The following is a 20,906-nucleotide window of genomic DNA, read 5'->3' as shown; positions in this document are numbered from 1 at the left end:
AAAGTAAGCCAAGCTAAACTAAGCTAAGCTAAAGTAAACTAAACTAAACTAAGCTAAGCTAAGCTAAGCTAAGCTAAACTAAACAAAAAAACTAAACTAAACTAAACAAAACTAAAGTAAGCTAAGCTAAACTAAGCTAAGCTAAAGTAAACTAAACTAAACTAAACTAAACTAAGCTAAGCTAAACTAAACTAAATTAAACTAAGCTAAGCTAAGCTAAGCTAAGCTAAACTAAACTAAACTAAACTAAAGTAAACTAAACTAAGCTAAGCTAAGCTAAGCTAAACTAAACTAAACTAAGCTAAGCTAAGCTAAGCTAAACTAAACTAAAGTAAACTAAGCTAAGCTAAGCTAAACTAAGCTAAACTAAGCTAAAATAAGCTAAGCTAAGCTAAACTAAACTAAACTAAACTAAGCTAAGCTAAGCTAAGCTAAGCTAAACTAAACTAAAGTAAACTAAGCTAAGCTAAGCTAAACTAAGCTAAACAAAGCTAAAATAAGCTAAGCTAAGCTAAACTAAACTAAACTAAGCTAAGCTAAGCTAAGCTAAGCTAAACTAAACTAAACTAAAGTAAGCTAAGCTAAACTAAGCTAAACTAAGCTAAAATAAGCTAAGCTAAACTAAACTAAATTAAACTAAACTAAACTAAGCTAAGCTAAGCTAAGCTAAACTAAACTAAACTAAACTAAAGTAAGCTAAGCTAAGCTAAACTAAGCTAAGCTAAACTAAGCTAAGCTAAGCTAAACTAAACTAAACTAAACTAAACTAAACTAAGCTAAGCTAAGCTAAACTAAACTAAACTAAACTAAACTAAGCTAAACTAAATGAAACTAAACTAAATGAAACGAAACGAAACTAAAATAAAATAAACTAACTGATTTGTGTTAATTTTATCAACATTATTTAAAGTCTGTCTTCTAAGTGCTATTTTCTTATAATTTCCTGTTTGAATGAATTGCTAATTATTAATTTCTTTTCAGAATCATGTTAACTATGATTAAATAGGCCTTATATGTTGTTAGTTCATAACATTCTATCAGATATCTCCTTTTGTGTTCCACGGAAGAAAGAAAGTCATACAGGTTTGGAACAACATGAGAGTGGGTAAATTATGACAACATTTTCATTTTTGAGCAAATGATCACATTTGCTTTCATTGAATGGATGCCTTGAACAGATGCCTTGAAAGTGAATGGTAACTGAGGGTAAAACTCTGCCAAACATCTCTTTTTGTGTTCCAAGAAAGAAAGAAAGTAAAATGGGTGTGGAACAACATGGGTGAACATAACAGAATTGTAATTTTTGGGGGAACTACTGTAACTAACATAATTAACATACAAATAACCTACCAGTTGAACGTTTGGATTTAATGTGTCACTTGATTCACTCTGTCCGCTTCCTTCAAAGTTACTTACCCGTTCTTGAATTAGAGATGTCACTAAAAACAGGATTGTGTTTACACTGACTTTGCATGCAAATGGATTACAAGAAGCTGCTTGTTAATTCTAAATGGCTTCAGTGTTTCAAACTGTCACTTTAAATCAGTTTGTGATGGCACATGCAAGAAGGCCGTATGTTAATGTGTGTATTTGTGTCACTGAAGCATGGAAACCAGCAGCGCGACGCAGGGCAATTAGGGCTGTTCATAGGGTTACAAGATCTGCCCCCCTCTCTCTGTGCCCTGTGGAGGGATGATGGATGGGCAGCTCATCTGCTTAACAGGCTGGCTTGGTGCAGTTAACCTGCGAGGGCAGGCAAGGACAAGTCACTACACCCTCAACCACTGAACATGCTCACTAATGAGGGGACAACTCTGTTTCAATCACTAGCTACAGTGCTGTGGTGTGATGTATTTTGAATTTAAGACCATGGAGAACTACACTACCTCACTAGACCTTAAAAATGAATTGAGTTGGTGAAGTCTTTAATGTCATATAGACAATATTTCCTAAAAAACAAATGACCTAAATTACTAAATCAAACTGCTGCTCAAATGACACGGATGATGTCAGTTCGAGCATCTTATTCTTCATTTGCATTATTATTCATCAATGGGAGATTCTCACGAAATCTCTCAGGAAAATGGCCTAGTCCAGTTGTACTCCAAAATTAAAAGAAGAATTAAGAAACGACATTTTGCATAAAGAAAATGAAGCCTTTTTGTTGGAACATTAAGATTTTTTACAATTTCATTACCGCAAGGCGAAAAATTATCGTCATTATGATATTGTAAATACTGCAATGTGAAAAAATATATATATCATTTAAATTGTAAAGTTTCTATGCATCATAGTAGTACTCCATGGTACTGCCTTTCATGTTTGCAGATTTTAATAATAATAATAAAAACAAAAACAGCATCTTTTTCAAGTTCAACAGCATCTTTTTTATGTAAATCAGTAAAATATGACGCTGTTGCGGTAATGAGAATTATCATTGAAAACAATGGGAATAATAAATGTAAACATCTGAATTAAAAAGAATCGGGGAGTAAATGAATGTTTTGAATATTTATTTTTTTTAATGTCCTAAATGTAGGCTTAATTTTATATATATGCATAATAAAATGTATTTACTTGTTTATTTTATTATTATTTATTTATTTATTTTATTTGCACCCCTATGCTTCAGCAAAATAAGGGAATGTCATTTAAAATAATATTTTTGACTTTGTTTTTCCATTGTTTACATTTAGATCTTAATTTACAATAAAAAAAATTTCTAGAGCTCTGGATAGTTTCATAACTTCTTATGAATTATAAGTTGACCAGTCATTTTTATAGTTCGTCTTTATTCTAACTGTTAGTGCAAAAAAAAAAAAAAAAAACAAACAAAAAAAAAACACATTTAGTTAAAAACATGTCCATTCACATCCAAATACCCCTCTCCAAAAAAATAAAAACACCAAATATATTGACAGTTTCTGTAATATGTGCATCATTTTGTGAAGACAATGCAACAAATATGATGCCTAAGTGTACATACACATCTTTAAAGAAAACAACATCTTTGGCTTCATCGTAATTCACAGAAATCCATAAACCTTTTCATTAATAAAACCCGTCTATAAAATAAAAAAAAATTCAAACATAATGTCTGGATAAAATTACATTTATTTTGTTAAAAAGGTCAAGCCCTTGTTTTGTATCACTTACATCAAAATATACAAAATATTTTTTGTTCACAGTGCATATAAACTCAGAAAAAAGCATTTGTCATATCATGATATGCATGTTTGATCTTTGCATAGACAACAGATGTTGGGGGCGACCTGTCTGTAAATTATTACCCTGCTTGACTTCTTAAAATGATCAACATCATTTTGATTGTTAATAGCCTTAATACAGTGTGCCTTCATTTTCAAGGAGAATTGAATATGAAAAGAATATGAAATTGTTTCTCAAAATCTTTTGATCGATTTACTGGAAAACATTTGCACATTTAAAATGACGTGTAGCAGTTCTGGCACCTGGCTGGGACGCCCATTGAGAATAAAGGGCCAATCGATATTCTTTAACAATGACAAGTCGTGACAGGGAGTCGCCCATTCTGCGTCCTCGCACACACACACACACACACACACACACACACACACACACACACACCTGTCACGACAGTGACACAATCTGCTTAAGAGTTTCTGATCTCCAAATAGGGTGAATTTTATGTGCTTATACAGTTGCAGCATTTAATTTTGTTCAAAGCATTATTGAGTTATGACTGCTTAGACAGTGTATAATATATGTGTGCTTTACTGCAAAAATATAGTTTTCTTAATCAGTATTTTTTCTTGTCCAGTACAAATTGCTAAACACTGGAAAACTGCATGAGATAATAAAACTTCTTTATTTTAAGTTTATTCACTAAAAAAAAAAAAAAAAAATATATATATATATATATATATATATATATATATATATATATATATATATATATATATATAATTATAATAATATTCTTAATGAGTATTTTTAGCTTGTTTTCCAGTAAAATATCTAAGAATTCTTAAAACAAGATAAATTTGCTTGTTATTTTCTCTTGTATTCAAAGAAATCTAACTAAATTTAGCGAGGTTTATGCACAAGAAAAAACTATTTGCCATGGGGGTAAGAAAAAAAAACCCCATTTCAAACAAGTTTGTTTTTTTTACCCCATTGGCAGATTTTTGTTCTTTTTTTTAAGCATAAATTGTAAAAAATTTGATCAGATTTATCTGAAAACAAAACGTAATATCTTATGCCATTTTTCTTGTCAAGTAAATATATATTGTTTTAAGGATATTTTTATATTTTTTACTGGAAAACAAGCTAAAAATACTCATTAAGAATATTATTATTATATTATTATTATTTTTTGCAATGAATAAACTTAAAATAAACTTTCTCTGAAAGCAAGTTTTATTATATCATGTAATTTAGTTAGATTTCCTCAAAAACAAGAGAAAAGGTCAAGTTATCTTGTTTGAAGGATGTTTCGATATTTTACTGGAAAATGAGACAAAAATACTAATTAAGAAAATTATATATTTTTTAGTGCTCATAAGTCGTAGCTTCATAATTAATATGAGATCGTACGAGTTGGCTCATACAAAAACATACAACTAAAAAAATATTTGAGCCTATTTTTAAGATTTATGCATTTGAGTTTTTATAGTAAGATTACATCAAATTGAATTGCGTTATCTTTAACAAAGTTAAACTAATAAAACTTGAATAAATGTACGTTTTACCAATTTAATTTAGTTTAAAAATTACTCAATTCAATGTGATGGAATTTTGTTATGAAATGCGTAAATCTTAAAAATAGGCTCAAGTATTTTTTGGAGTGCATAGAGAAAAATAAACGAACCAGCAATGGACAATATTATTAGGATTTAAACCTATAAACCTAAACATGATTTTAATAGTAAACTAACTTTTGTGTTCCACAGAAGAAAGAATACATTGGAGTTTGAGACGAGGGAAGCGCATTACAGGTTATTAACATACATCAATTGTATTGCAGAAATAAATATGGAATGAGATGTATCCCAAAAAACTTTGATGCCTGTGTTTTATCAATTTAAAATTCTGTTTGTTGATTGGTTGGATTCTATGGGTATAAAAGTCATATTTCTTTTACGATATCTTACAATTTCACCCTCTCGTACAATATATTACGAGACTATGTTGATTTATTTTTTTCCTCAGTTATTATTATTTTTGTTATTTTAAATCTGACAAAATTTTGTGAGGTATATACTTAATTTTATAATATTACTCTAAACTCTATTGTCTCCACACCATGGCATAAAAATCCAGTTATTAATGTCCGACACCTCCGAGACTTATTTCAGGTTTATTTTACAGACATTTTTGAGAGTTGATCCTTCTAAACCATGATTTGTGTCAGATGTTCCTCGTGTTGGTAGAACATGATTTTAACCTCTAAACGGGTATTAAATTAGCCAACGTGCTAAACTTGGTGTTGTTCCATCCTGACCAAATGATGAAGAGAGGAGCTTGGCACCAGCTGGCATGAAATCCTAAGGAGCTCAACATCAGCAGGTAGCTTTCACGGAAACGCCTTACTGTAGATTCCAGAATCCAGACCTGTCAGTGCTCTGTTGCCAAAACGATTATGAAGTGAATGTGCCAACCAGGTTTCCCCAACGGTGTAACTCCAGGCAAGGTTATAAAGACTTCCCTGAAACATCTGAGGTCTTTAAAATCAAACAAACAAACACAGTACAAAACTACATCAGATTATGTCACAAAAAACACCTTTCCACCTGCAGTTGTTTACAGGCAACAGGCGATAGGATGTTCATGTTCTTTGCGTTGCTAGTTCTCATCTATGACATTTGGGTGAACCCTAATGCTTGTCTGAAATTATCCTGTTCTGATAAACTTGTTCCTGTAGCTCAATACCAAGATTCTCAGGAAATGCATGGACTGATAAAGTGTAAACTTTGAATACACTGGAAGTGGATAGAGCGTCTCGCCAAGTGAATAAATGTAAATAATCACTTTTAAGAATGCTTGTCATCCTTCCATGTGTCTATGAGATCCCCCAAAAAACTTTGTCAAGTTCTTAATTTTCCCCACTACATGGGTTGCCAGGTTTTGTCCATGGAATGAATGTGTTCCTTGGCCTTCATTCTCAACGCCGCAATACTGGTACTGCGGTCCACGTCTTCCAATGGGTACTTGTCGTTAAATGTAGCAGGACATTGGTAAGGAGGTGGTGGCATGGGTTGCATTCCCTGGACCATGCCCGGGGAGGAGTTCAGGAACCCGGGGTGACTCGGATAAGCGGGCTGGAGGCTTTGACCTGGTCCCATGAAGCCCGGAATGCTGTGCATGGGCGTGGCACTGGAGAGCGGAGAAGACAACCAAGGGTCCAGTGGGAGGGAATTACTCATGGGTCCCATGTTTGAGGGCATGGGCGGTCGATTGAAGGACAGCATGGGCGAGTCGTGGAGCTTCATGGTGCCCGTGTCCATCTTCTCCTGTCGCCGCCACTTTGCACGTCGGTTCTGGAACCACACCTGTCCGATGGGACAAGTTTCAAGAACTGATTAGACTCAACCTCATAACGCTCAAGATATGGGTGTTTCTTCAACTTAGGGCACTTTCATGTCCCAGCAGTCGATTTTTATTAAAACAAACAGATTTCAATGTTTTTTGTTTTTTTCTTTTTGTTATATGAAGGTCTCATTAAAACTGACTTGGAAACTTTTTACCAGGCCTTCGTCATTTATTTTTGGTACTTTTCAAATGCTTTGATATACTGTTATAAAAAGTTCTAAAACTTTTATATTCTGCATGGCAAATATTATATCCACAAACAAAAGTTTGCAAAATGCCAAGCAAAATTTCACCTATTTTTGTAAGAAATGGAGCTTTTAAGATATTTTATTTTAAAGGTGGAATTTTAAAATGTAAAGAATATTGTATTGTTATTAATTATGCTGGGAAAATATCATAAACAGAAGAAAAAAAATGTCTTTCTGTTAAACAAACTTGTTGCATTTTGTAAATGACATCGAATCATATGTTAAACCTTTGGGGAAAAAAAATAAAAAAGCATTATAACATGTAATGTCATAAAGGAACTGCAATTTATGTAAAATAATGTTTTCTGGCAAACTTGTGATGCTATTAATTTGACTATGTACAAATACCTTTTCTATGTTCTATGTAATGCCATTTAATATATAATATATAAGTAGATTTCGATTTGATTAAAAGACCCTAAATGTATATAAAGAAATTAAATTGGCTCAATTTTGATGTCATCAAGTTGTTCTTGAATTACAGTAACTGACATCTTAAAGGAATATTCCGGTTTCAATACAAGTTAAGCTCAATCAACAGTATTTGTGGCATAATGTTGATTAGCACAAAAATTTATTTTGACTTGTCCCTCATTTTCAAAAATCTGTGTTACAGTGAGACACTTACAATGGAAGTCAGTGGGGCCAATCCGTAAACATTAAAATACTCACTGTTTCAAAAGTATAGCCACAAAACAATATGTGTGTTAACATGATTTTAGTGTGATAAAATCACTTACTAACCACATCTGTGTAAAGTTATAGCCAATTGTACAACTTCGTTGCCATGACAACACAATGCCATAAACCCTAAAACCCCGAAACAACTGTAAAAATAACAGTTTACAGCTCAAATATCCACAAGTCTTTTTTTAAATCATAAGCTTCACTTTTCTGCCTTTAAACCCTCCAAAAATTGGCCCCATTCACTTCCATTGTAGGTGCCTCACTGTTACCTCAATTTTTGTTTTTTGAAAGGAAGGATGAGTCGAAATTACTTTTTGTGGTAATCCACAATATGCCACAAATGCTGCCAATTGAGCAGAACTTGTATTGAACACCCCCTCCCCCCCTTGTTGTAACACCGTCACCCTGTAATGCCCTATCAACCTAAGTCCATTACAAATAACCCCAATGTCAAGATTGTAATGAAATTCCAATTACATTGATCACAACAGCCTATCTAATGCCATTAAGAGTCCCGGCCAGTGTCACCCGAAGCTTACCTGAACTCGAACTTCTGGGAGATTGACTTTCATAGCCAGCTCTTCTCGACTGTACACGTCCGGGTAGTGAGATTTCTCAAAAGCGCGTTCTAGCTCATGCAACTGATAGGTCGTGAAGGTGGTTCTGTTCCGTCTGTGTTTCTTCTTTGGTTGATCCTCATCAGGGGGGTCCGGTGAACGGCTGTCACTCTCCACGGCACTCCGCGGGTCTCCCAAATCTGCTTCACTCTTATCTGTGGAGAAAAGACCGGTATCTACAGCAAAGGAACAGCCAGGATGAAGGGACAGCTCTTTATTTGTCAGGAACTATTTATAAAATTCTTTACAGAAGTTCTGTGCCATTATAAGTCTACCAATTATTTTTAGAAAAGAGGTGATAGCCTGGGCAAAACTTGCCAGATTGTTGTTATGCAGTTGCTAAGGTGTTCTTTGTGGTTTTAGCACATTGCTATGTGGTTGCCAGGGTGCTCTCTATGGTTGCTAGGTGGTTGATTATTGGCCTAAATCAAAAGAGTCTAACCGCAAGTCTATATGATATTCTGGCCACTAGATATGTCTCAGGTCAATATAAAATGAATGGATTTTATTGACTGTTTTATCATACACCTGGAAAAATTGGTAATACCATGGTATTGTATGAATACCATGTTGATGACAGAACATAGTGCTAGCAACGCCAAGGTCTGGGGTTCAATTCCCTGGGCACAAATCCATAAATGTAAATGATATCCCTTACAAAAATCTAGATTTCTGGCAAACTAGCCGCAAATATGCCACTCATTATTTTCACATGCAAATGAGCTTGTGATTCCACGGAAATGTTTGCCAGAAGTTTGCAGCTCTTCGCCAGTAGTGGTGAACCTGCAGCAAACCTTTGGCAACAATGGACAATTTGCCGCAAGTTTCCTGCAATGCTCATTTGCATGTGAAAATGATCAGTGGCGAATTTGAGGCAAGTTTGCTACTACTACAAGCTACTAACAAAAAAAAAGCTAACTAACATAATTTTTTTGCTGGCCAAAGTACATTTCTTACGTTTGAGGTTCACTGACTGTTTTTCCAAATGATTTAGAAAATGATTCAGACTTTCCAACGCTGTACATGAGAGAGGACTGATTAGGACAAGTCGATTCACTAGAATTATTCAGACTATTTAGCACGAACCGATTCACTAGAATGATTCTGGCTTTCTAATGCCTCAAATGAGAGAGAGGACGGTTTAGGATGAACCAATTTACTAAAATGATTCAGGCAGTTTAGCAGAGAGAGAGGATGGTTTAGGATGAGCTGATTCACTAGAATGATTCGGACCATTTAGCATGAAACCGATTCTCTAAATTGATTTGGACTTTCCAACCCTACATGAGAGAGAGGACGGTTCAGAATGAACCTATTTACTACAATTTTTTGGACCGTTTAGCACCAACCGATATTCTATATTGATCCAGACTTTCCAACACTGAATATGAGAGAAGGGATGGTTTAGGACAAGCCAGTTCACTAGAATGATTCAGACCATTTAGGACAAACCGATTCACTAAAATGATTCAGACTTTCCAATGCTGCATATGAGAGAGAGGACAGTTAGTTAGTTAGTCCCCAGCAGTGCAAAACATCATGGCATTGCTTTGGTAACATTCCCAAAATACTTTGGAAATACCATGGTACTTATTTGCAATTTGCAGGTGGTGAATAATAAAAACAAATGCCCTCAAATAAAACTAGTTTTGACATTCTTCCGCTTTTACTAAAACATCCTGTGGGTTTTACCATTGTACAGTGATAGCATCAGATGGTAATACAAACCTTTCGATTTCAGCATATCTTAAAAAAAAAGAAAAAAAAGAAGAGAGATTTGCAAGTTCCATCACTTCTGTCACAGTACGTCCTCCCGGTAATCCCTCAGCAAGCACACAGATGTCACCGGTTAAACCTGTAGACCTCATGTGGTCAAGACGGCTAATCCAAACGCTAAGAGGTTCACTCAATGCCACAGCGTATTGACCGCGAGAAGCCAACCGACTAGACAACCGCAAAGCTTTGCATTTCCTGGAAAAAGCTAAGAGCAAACCAAGCCACATGTTGAGGTGGCACCGATTTAAAATGAATCTAATTAAGTTAGGCAGGATTAGAAACAGATCACTGGTTAACCTGTGGTAGTGTAACCTGTCCTGCTCGACCTGCTCCATCTCTGGAATGGGAGGCGGACATGCTAACAAGGAGACTCAAAGCTACAGCCTCTAGCGTCAGTCGCTAGTGTGCCTCTTGAGGCCAGGGGAGTGAGGTTTACACATACCGCACAGCTATCACGTACCAGCAGGCTCCTGTTACGCTCACCCCACTAAACCTCACTCCCATCCGGGTCAATGGCACTATTGTAACTGGTCCTGTTTGACCCACTCCGAGCAGGATTCAAACCGGCGTCTCCAGCATGGGAGGCAGGCGTGCTAATGAGGAGGCTAAAGGCTACAGCCCCTAGGGTCAGTTTCTAGTGCGCTTCTTGAGGCCAGCGTAGTGAGGTTTACACACACTGCACAGCACTGTAAACTACAAATATAAGCAACAGTGATTTTGTTGTCTACATGTAAACTTTATTTTATAATTAGAGTCTGGTTTTCTTTGATAAAGCCTTTGTCTTAGAAGGAAAACTGTTTCATCACTAGTTTTGTTTGCTAAAGCTAGAATCACATTTACTTTTACTCATTCTCATGGCTTTATTGGACATTTGAGCAAACCTCTTAACCTAAAGATATATATATATATATATATATATATATATATATATATATATATATATATATATATATATATATATATATATATATTTATTTATGTTTTATTTTGGGGGGGGGGGTTGTGACACATACATGAATACTTCCTCAAATCATGCAGCTTGTTAATGAGAGATGTGCTGTTATTTTACGAGATCAGACTTCGATTTTCACTTGGTAGATGAAAAAATACCAAAGACTTACATTGAAGGAGGGACCCAAGCCATATCTAGAGATCAGAATATCATAGAGACGTGAGCTTTTTTTACTTGGATCAATAATCAACAATCTAACAGTGCCCTAGTAACCACCTAGAACATCCTAGCAAAGTAGTGATCTGGCAGTCTGGTACCCAACTACAACACAATATCGTTGCATCATGGTGGCATGTTTTTGCATGGGCAAACACCAGTCACCATATTTATTGATTTATTTATTGATTAATTGATTTATTTTCAGAAAATGTAAAAAGCTAGTTCCCTTACGATTCAATTCACTCGACATTGTGTCATGCTGATGCATATAGGAAATTCCTTTTACGACAACCAAGTTGAAACCCTTCTACAATAACGGCAATTCTAAGATTGGCTATGGTGTTGAAGCCCTGACATTTTAGGCACGAAGTTGTCCGGTATATAAGCGGGCGCCCATACACCATTCCTCACAATTTTCTTCCTTCGAGACAGCGATTTATCTCTCATCTTAGAAGCCCTCTACATTTGTTGCCATCGAAATACACGAGTCAGCGGACGGAATCTTTGCAAGCTTAGAAGACTCTCCAATCCCCTGCTGTGTTCTGGCGGACATTCTACACCTCGCCATTAGACGCTTCGTTGGTGAAAGGGTCCTCGCTTCAGCAACACACCTACTCCACGCAGCGCTTCGGCCTGAGTATCCTTTATTACTATATCTGCTATATTTATATATATATATATATATATATATATATATACAGTATGTATATAAAAGAGCCGCTTACGTGTTCGCGTCTTTTTGAAGATGTCGTTCCGTAAGTGTTCCTCGTGCGAGGGACACATCCCACCATCAGCTCAACATGAGAGCTGTGTTCGTTGTCTGGACCGTGCCCATGCAGAGGCAGCTCTCATGGAGACAGACTGTCCTCACTGTGAGGGCATGAATCTCAAGGCACTTCGCTCGCGAATTGGCCTCGTTCTGAGGGATGATTCAGCCTCCCACGCCCTCCCACCTGCCTCTTCTGTGACTCCTGAGGGATCACAGGAGGAGGCACGGTATGGCTGCGAGGTCGAGCAGGATGAATTTGAGGTAGACCTCATTCTGGCACATGCCCTGCGAGCCCCTCAATCTCCATGTACTGCATCTATGCCGGTACAGTATATGCACGGCGAGTTTCAGCCCTCTGCAGGAGCTCACGACCTCGTCATGTTCGGCGGTTCTGACATTGGGGATGATGTTATGTCTCTCACTGCATCTGACACTGGCGAGTGGTCAATGGAGGACATCGCCGCCCCTTCCCCCAGTGAGGGCGAAGAGCGTGCACAAGCCACTGACAAGGAGATACTTCGTGTCCAAGGGCAGTTGAAGAGCTCGGTCTCGAGTGGTCTCCTCCAGAGGAACCGGAAACTCAACTTGATGAGTGGTTCCTGCAGTCCGGACGTCGTCATGTGACCGTGTTCAGCAGATCTGCCCCGTTCTTCCCGGAGGTTCATAATGAACTGACAAAAACCTGGCGTGCACCCTATTCAGCTCGCTTGCACAGCGATTCCACTCTCCTCACTAAAGTGGACCACAGGGAAGACAAAGGTTATGCCCAACTACCCCCTGTGGAAGAGTCAGTAGCAGCACATCTCTGCCCGACTAATAGCATGCCCCACTAATCCTTCCAAGCCATGTTGACTAACGTCCGCACTGGCTGGAAAAACATACTCAGCAGCTGGCCAAGCTGGTTTAGCACTCCATGCGATGGCGGTTCTCCAAGTTTTCCAAGCTAAGCTCCTCAAGCAAATGGAGGAGTAATGCTACGATCCAGAGACATTCAAAGAGCTCCTCACCGCTACAGACTTAGTGCTGCAGGCCACTAAATTCACTGCACAGGCCATTGGAAAATCAGTGGGCAACCTGGTAGTACTGGATCGTCACATCTGGCTGACCCTCACAGAAATGCACGATGCAGAAAAAGCCACCATCTTTGATGCTCTGGTGTCTCCAGCCAGCCTATCCGGCAGCTCTGTGGGTGGGTTTGCTGAGCGCTATGTCACGGCTCAGCAACACTCTCATGCTATGAGACATTTTATGCCAAAAAGGAGCAGTGCTTCATCCCAACTGGCTTGCTCCTGCTCTGTCTCAGGCCAGCGCCCAGCTAAAAACCCCACGCCTGCTGTCTCAGTACCGCCAAAAGTCGCCCAAGCCATGGCCCAAACTAAGACAGCCACTCCAGCGTGAGTCCCACGCAGATGGGAAATTCGAGGGAACGCATCTCACGAGTGAGCACGTTCAGGCCTTTCTACAGTGTCTGTCTCAGTTCAAACTGGGGAGAACACTTCCACTGAAACTGATTCAAAAAGCTTTGGGGCTTATGGTGGCGGCATCCCTGCCAATGATGAAACTGATGTGTCGCCTCTTCCTATGGAGCGAGCGCCATCTCCTCTCTCTGCAGGCGACACGCAAATACACATTTACCCTGGTGTGTCTCCTTCACTTTGTCATATATGCAAAGTCCGAGTGGACAAGGAAACGATTCTATTGGTTGTGCCAAAGTGGACTCTGTTGAATTGTGTGTGCTTTCTCTTAAACCCGCATTGCTGCTGGCTCTGGCTTCAGTAAAATGGGTCGGTGATTTGCAAGCGCTGTCAGTTGACAATTCATGTCTGGAGTTTGGCCCGTGTCTTTCAAAAGCCACCGTCAAACCCAGAAAAGGCTAAGTGCCTAAGGTTTCCTATCTGTCACTCACTCGAAGTTGTGTCAATGTAGTGACACTAGGGGTCACTCTTGGGAAGCCCCTTTTTGAAAAAAGGCCAATGAGAATTGGCGAGTGGAATTTGCATGCCACTCCCCCGGACATACAGGTATAAAAGGAGCTGGTATGCAACCACTCATTCAGATTTTGTCTTCGGAGCCGAGCGATTCTATTCATTGAGCTGAATTCATCCACTGAGTTCATTCACCTCTCTCTGCTGGATTTTACGGCACATCTTAACTATCTCGACGACTGGCTAATCCTAGCTCACTCTCGAGAGTTACTGTGCACACACAGGGACCTCGTGCTCCGGCACCTCAGCCGACTGGGGCTTCGGGTCAACTGGGAAAACAGCAAGCTCTCCCCGGTTCAGAGCATCTCTTTTCTCGGTCTGGAGTTGGACTCAATCTCGATGACAGCGCGCCTCACGAATGAGCATGCACAGTCGGTGCTGAACTGTCTTAAGGTGTTCAGACGGAGAGCAGCGGTTCCACTGAAACTTTTTCAGAGGCTCCTGGGGCATATGGCATCATCAGCGGCGGCCACACCGCTCGGGTTGATGCATATGAGACCACTTCAGCACTGGCTTCAGACTCGAGTCCCAAGATGGGCATGGCGCCGCGGGACACATCGCGTGGCCATCACACCGATCTGTCGCCGCCTCTTCAGCCCGTGGACCGACCTTGCATTTCTACGGGCAGGGGTTCCCCTAGAGCAGGTCTCCAGGCGTGTCGTGGTTACAACAGATGCCTCCAAGACGGGCTGGGGCGCCGTATGCAAAGGGAACACAGCCGCCGGCTCCTGGAATGGCCCGCGGCTGCATTGGCACATCAATTGGCTAGAGTTGTTGGCAGTACTGCTCGCCCTGCAGAGGTTTCGGCCGTTAATCCAGGGCAAGCACGTGTTGGTCCGGACAGACAACACAGCATCGGTAGCGTACATCAACCGCCAAGGCAGTCTACGCTCCCACTGCATGTCACAACTCGCCCGCCGTCTCCTCCTCTGGAGTCAGCAGCACCTCAAGTCCCTACAAGCCACTCACATCCCGGGCGACCTCAACACCACAGCTGACGTGCTGTCATGTCAGGTTACCCTCAGGAGAGAGTGGAGACTCCACCCTCAGATGGTCCAGCTGATTTGGAGTCGATTCGGACGAGCACAGGTAGACCTGTTTGCTTCCCGGGAATCCTCCCACTGCCCGCTCTGGTACGCCCTGACTGAGGCACCCCTCGGTATAGATGTGCTGGCACACAGCTGGCCCCCTGGACTACGCAAATACGCTTTTCCCCCAGTGAGCCTACTTGCACAGACCCTGTGCAAGGTCAGTGAGGACGAGGAGCAGATCATCCTAGTAGCACCCTACTGGCCCACCCAGATGTGGTTCTCGGATCTCACGCTCCTCGCGATAGCCCCCCCTGGCGAATTCCCCTGAGGAAGGACCTTCTTTCTCAGGGATGGGGCACCATCTGGCACCCGTGACCAGACCTCTGGAATCTCCACGTCTGGCCCCTGGACGGGACACGGAAGATCTAAGTGGCCTACCACCTGCGGTGGTAGACATGATCACTCAGGCTAGGGCTCCCTCTACGAGGCACCTGTATGCCTTGAAGTGGCATCTGTTCACTAAGTGGTGTTCTTTCCAATGCGAAGACCCCCAGAGATGTGCAGTCGGATCAGTGCTTTCCTTCCTGCAGGAGAGGCTGGAGGGGCGGCTGTCCCCCTCCACCCTGAAGGTGTATGTAGCCGCTATTTTGGCGCATCACGATGCAGTAGATGGTATGTACTTGGGGAAGCATGACTTGATTATCAGGTTCCTGAGAGGCACTCGGAGGTTGAATCCCTCCAGACCACGCCTCATCCCCTCGTGGGACCTCTCTGTAGTCCTTTGGGGTCTACAGGGAGCTCCCTTTGAGCCCTTGGAGTCAGCTGATCTTAAGGCACTCTCTTTGAAGACTGCCCTCCTGACTGCGCTCACTTCCATCAAAAGGGTAGGGGACCTGTAGGCATTCTCTGTCAGTGATTCGTGCCTGGAGTTCGGTCCAGGTTACTCTCACGTGATCCTGAGACCCCGACCGGTCTATGTGCCCAAGGTTCCCACGACTCCTTTTAGGGATCAGGTGGTGAATCTGCAAGCGCTACCCCAGGAGGAGGCAGACCCAACCTTGGCGTTGCTGTATTTTTTATATTTAGATCGCACGCAGAGCATTAGAAGCTCCGAGCAGCTCTTTGTTTGCTTTGGAGGACAGCGGAAAGGAAGCACTGTCTCCAAACAGAGGATCGCCCACTGGGTCATCGACACCATCATGATGGCATATCAGGCTCAGGACGTGCCACCCCCTACGGGGTTACGAGCCTACTCCACCAGGAGTGTGGCGGCCTCCTGGGCCCTGGTCAGTGGCGCCTCTTTGGCAGACATCTGCAGAGCAGCGAGCTGGGCAACACCCAACACCTTTGCGAGGTTCTACAATCTCCGGGTTGAGCCGGTCTCTTCCTGTGTATTGGCAGGCACGAGCAGGTAAGTTCTGGGACAACTGGCCGGGTGTACCACCTGCGCATAGCGCCTTTCCCCTCCCTTGAGGGAAGACGTGCGCTCTTGACTCCCAGTCGTGTTCACAGACTGTGATCCCTGGATGACTTTCCTCCTTAGCCCTCTGGCAGCTGAGTTTGTGGAGAAACTCGCTGACCGGCCCAGTACGTGTGCTAATGAGCCCCTGTACTGAGGTAGGTGCTCCACATGTGCTGGTTCCCCGAAGGCGACCCCATGTGATATCTTCCGCAAAATTGTTTCCCTGATGGCAAACTGCGTCTTCCTTGGGCAGAGGCCCCTTTTGCAGCAGGTTGGTCTTCTCAAAACACTTTCGCAAGGTTTTACAACCTAGACATAACGTCTCTCTATTCACAAGTCCTCTCTGTCTAGAGCGCTTCCTATTTTGTTGGCCAAAAATAAACTTGTGCCCCTTTTTAAGTATGGGCTCCCTGTCATTTTTACACAACCGCCTGCATTCAGACCATTGTATTTCCCATAAAGTCACAAGCAATTTCATTGTAAATAAATCTTCTTTCTCGACTGGGTTTGTGAAGGGGTTAATTCATACTATATGACTATAGTTCATATATCCATTCTAAGTGCTCCCCTCCTGGTTCACCATGTCCCGCAGGACTGCGGTGTCATGTTCTTTTGAGTTTATGCTTCGGTATCCCTCTCTGGGAGGGTTATGTCGTGTAGTGCGGCGTGATGGGACTCTGTTGCCCATATGTGTCAACATGACACATGTTGAGTGAACTGAAACGTAAGGGGACATCTCGGTTACGTATGTAACCTCAGTTCCCTGAGATGAAGGGAACGAGACATTGTGTAAGGTGGCTGCACTACAGACTCTTTGTCCCTTAGTCCGAAAATTCTGAGGAATTGTGTTTGCGCGCCTGCTTACAGTATATACCGGACAGCTTCACGCCTAAAAGGGTGGGGCTTAAACACCATAGCCTATCTTAGAATTGGTGTTATTGTAGAAGGGTTTCAACTAGGTTGTCGGAAAAGGAATTTCCCATATGTCTCAACATGGCGCAATGTCTCGTTCCATTTATCTCAGGGAACCGAGGTTACATACGTAACAGAGACGTTTTGTGGAACATGTTGATAGTGAATACTCCACCTGTGGTTACTCTGCAAGGACACCTGTGTGAACTTGAGGGGAACAGACTTCATACTTCCACAAAAATTCACCAAGACACCAGTTCATTAAAAGTCACTGAGCAAAAATGGCTCAGAAAATATTCTGCCTTTATGTTTCCAAACCCACTCATATACTATATATATATATAAAAAAAAAAAAAAAAAAAAAAATTTAAATGTATGAAAACAACATGGACACAAAGACTACATTCTATGGACTCAATACATGTGTTTCAAACCAGAATTTTAATTTTAATCATCTCGGACAACCATATTTGTCCATGACCCATGTACCACTTTCATTAAATGTCCCTCAGTAGACTGAACACAAGAAGTAGACATTCTCACCGTGATAGGCTGACGGCTGTGAGTTGTCAGGCAAACTTTGCAGGTGACTGTAGGGGTCAGAAGTCACTTGTTTGTCCTGTTCCCCCAGGTCGTGTCCGTCCACTTTGTGCCCCACCGCATTGAGAAGAGGGTCCTGGTCTTTGCTGAAGCCCAGAATAACATCGATGCTGTGGACGCGGCCGCCCATGCCTGAGGCGCCACCTTTCCCCAGGTCATGGTAGGCGTCCGTTGACAGGCAGCCGTCATCCACCATATTCATTGTGTCCGGTGACAAATGCATTCAATCTGCTCTGTCAGCAAGTCTCCTTGGGAAAACAGTGTTCAGATTTTGTCCAATAGAGGAACAGGTTCCAGAAAGCCGTTTCAGAGTCCGTCACGACGTGAAGATTTCTTTCTTCAAAGGCCTGTTGAAGAAGAGCCTGATTAAAATGATATCAAAGATGTGTAAAACTCTTGTTATACAAGGCATTCTTCTTTATCTTGTAAAAGAAGGCTGTAGTCTGAGTTGTAAATCTACAGATCACAAATGAGACCTCTTATATGTCTCAGTTGTTTCTCCTAGACAGCAATGGGATTTAAGGGAGATGTCTGTAATACACATTATATATCTACCATATAGTAAACATAAGATGAAGTTTATCTGTGATTAAGTTAATGCTGTTCTGCTTAGTCAAGTCATGTACCCGTAAACTTCACTATAAAACTAGTTTTCTCCATGTTGGGCCAAAAATTATGTTGCCAGCACAATGCATTTGTCAAATTAAACTTATTCTGACAACTCTGACCCTTTTGTGGTTTCCATGCTTCATCAATTTCACTGAAAGATAACTGGTACACTGACGCTTTATTCTCAAAGCACTGAATGAAACTGAACACTGCACACATGGAAAATGACAAAGACGCATTGTGCATGGCAACATATGTCCTTTTTATGTTTATAATTGTTTCATGCCCATTTGTCAGTCTATATACAGTATAACAATTTACTAACAGTAGATCTATATTTTGGCCCATGCATTCGACATTTCTGTTTTGAATTGAAATAGTTTCAACTCAAGTGGGCAAACATACTGTTAATAACTCACATATATAATAACTCAAATAGTGCAATCAACCAATAGTGTGTTCCATGTTCAAATGTGAGTTTCTCAGTAGAGATGTCACTTGTTTTTCAAATTTCAATCCAAATGTAAATGAAAATGCATTAAAATAGGCTGACAATTACTGTAGAGAATCTAAACTTTTCATAAACTTTTTGAGCCATCATAATAGCACAGGCCTTTCGCTGACTAATTCAAGTTTTAGAATTGAGACAAATGTTGAAAATGTATAAACTGAATTTCTATTTTAGCTCAGAAGCAATGTTTCACAACTTAATTCTTACCTATGTGATATATGTACTTTCAGGCAAAAATGAATAACTCATATTCTTAAAGGCCAATAAAAAAAGGATGTACCATTTTAAAATGTATGTTTTTTATATACAAATACAAAGTATGGCCTGAGTACTAATAATCATCCTAATATGTAATCCTTAAATGTAAATTAAAACTTAAAAGATTATTGATGTAGGCTCGAAAATAGAAAATCTAAACTTTACGCACCTTTTGTTTCTACTTCTTGAGTCATCAGAATCGCACAGGCTGGTCGTTGCCTCCAAACATCCCAGTAAATGACAGACCACAACTTTGTACCCACAGTGCACCTTGTTTAGGTGGTGCCGACTATAAAATGACCATTAATGACTATTAAGTCCCAAAAGTGAGCAAAAGTTCTGAGGCACTCAGTGATATCCCATTCCTGCTGCACATGGATGTCTTGATCTTTCAGACGAAGCCATAAAAACTGGCCTGACGCACAGAGAGCGGTGCTAACAGGAAAAGACTTAAGAGGTTTAATAATTGGAATCCTTCCCCTTTAAGGATGATTGGCAGTTGTTCTCTGTTGGGGTAATTGCACTAAACGCTGGCCATGGTTTGGCCACAGAGGGAGGCCTGCGCTAATGAAGCTCCGACAGAATGTCCTTTCAACAATCTTTTGTCTAAATGATAATGGCGACCCACAGAAAGTGCCCTCTAATCCCAAACTTAACAAAGATGACACACAATGTATAAGGATGTGTTTTTCTTCTGTGCAGCCAAATGCTTCAGCCATCAGCTTTCAGTGCTTCAGAAAATGATCAACTTAAACACTTTTATGCACATTTTATTGTTCATTTCCAACATTGCTGATAGCCCGAATACTGAAACAAACAGTTCATTTGCAATAAATTAGAAAGTGATGAATAAAAATGACTTTGTCCTATACATTGTATTGATAAATGGTTTAGTTATTTGGGTTCAGGAAATCTCCAATAGATGGACAAATTCAGAACTTTGCCCATAAACTTGAAATATCTAAAATGTTAAAAATTCCCCAAAACTTTCAAGTTTAAAATGTCCAGAAACATTAAATGTCCACAAACATAAAATGTCCACTATGCTCAATTTGTCCAACAACATTAAATGTCTATAAACTTGAAATTTCCATAATATTTAAAATGTCCAAAAACACAAAAATGTCCATGAACTTGAAATGTCCTAAAGTATTTAAATATACATAATGTTTAAAATGTCCAAACACATTAAACGTTCATAAACTTTTAATGTCCTTAAATATTTAAAATGTCCAAAACAATAAAATGTCCTTAAACTTAAAATGTCCATTATGTGTAAAATGTCCAAAAACATAAAATGTCCAAATGCATAAAATGTCCTTAAACTTTAGTTGTCCATTATGTTTAAAATGTCCAAAAGCATAAAATGTCCCTAAACTTTAGTTGTCCATTATGTTTAAAATATCCAAAACCATAAAATGTCTTTAAACTTTAAATGTCCATTATGTGTAAAATGTCCAAAAACATAAAATTTCCAAATGCATAAAATGTCCTTAAACTTTAGTTGTCCATTATGTTTAAAATGTCCAAATGCATAAAATGTCCTTAAACTTTAATTGTCCATTATGCTTTAAATGTCCAAAACCATAAAATGTCCTTAAACTTTAAATGTCCATTATGTGTAAAATGTCCAAAAACATAAAATGTCCAAATGCATAAAATGTCCTTAAACTTTAATTGTCCATTATGTTTAAAATGTC

At 40.0% G+C, this 20,906-nt stretch overlaps 1 protein-coding gene across 1 annotated transcript; it reads right to left on the bottom strand.

Annotated features, from left to right (window-relative positions):
- Positions 1-4,759: 4,759 nt before the first annotated feature.
- On the bottom strand, positions 4,760-19,517 carry LOC127441451 (retinal homeobox protein Rx2-like). Its single transcript, XM_051698902.1, has 4 exons — positions 19,376-19,517; positions 17,772-18,175; positions 8,045-8,277; positions 4,760-6,530 (listed from the first exon to the last, which is right to left on the bottom strand). Exons 2-4 carry the CDS (start codon positions 18,049-18,051, stop codon positions 6,087-6,089), a joined length of 957 nt encoding a protein of 318 aa, XP_051554862.1. The 5' UTR covers positions 18,052-18,175; positions 19,376-19,517; the 3' UTR covers positions 4,760-6,086.
- Positions 19,518-20,906: the final 1,389 nt, after the last annotated feature.

The sequence above is a fragment of the Myxocyprinus asiaticus genome, chromosome 5 (genome assembly GCF_019703515.2).
Source record: "Myxocyprinus asiaticus isolate MX2 ecotype Aquarium Trade chromosome 5, UBuf_Myxa_2, whole genome shotgun sequence".
Lineage (NCBI taxonomy): Eukaryota > Metazoa > Chordata > Actinopteri > Cypriniformes > Catostomidae > Myxocyprinus > Myxocyprinus asiaticus.
This window is presented reverse-complemented; position numbering and strand designations above follow the sequence as displayed.

Excerpts from the sequence above, each read along its gene's own strand:
- LOC127441451 (XM_051698902.1), bottom strand. The coding sequence starts at position 18,051 with ATGCATTTGTCACCGGACACAATGAATATGGTGGATGACGGCTGCCTG. Across the intron at positions 8,278-17,771 it reads ACAGCCGTCAGCCTATCACG|ATAAGAGTGAAGCAGATTTG; the intron begins GTGAGAATGTCT and ends TTTTCTCCACAG. Across the intron at positions 6,531-8,044 it reads TCCCAGAAGTTCGAGTTCAG|GTGTGGTTCCAGAACCGACG; the intron begins GTAAGCTTCGGG and ends CCCATCGGACAG.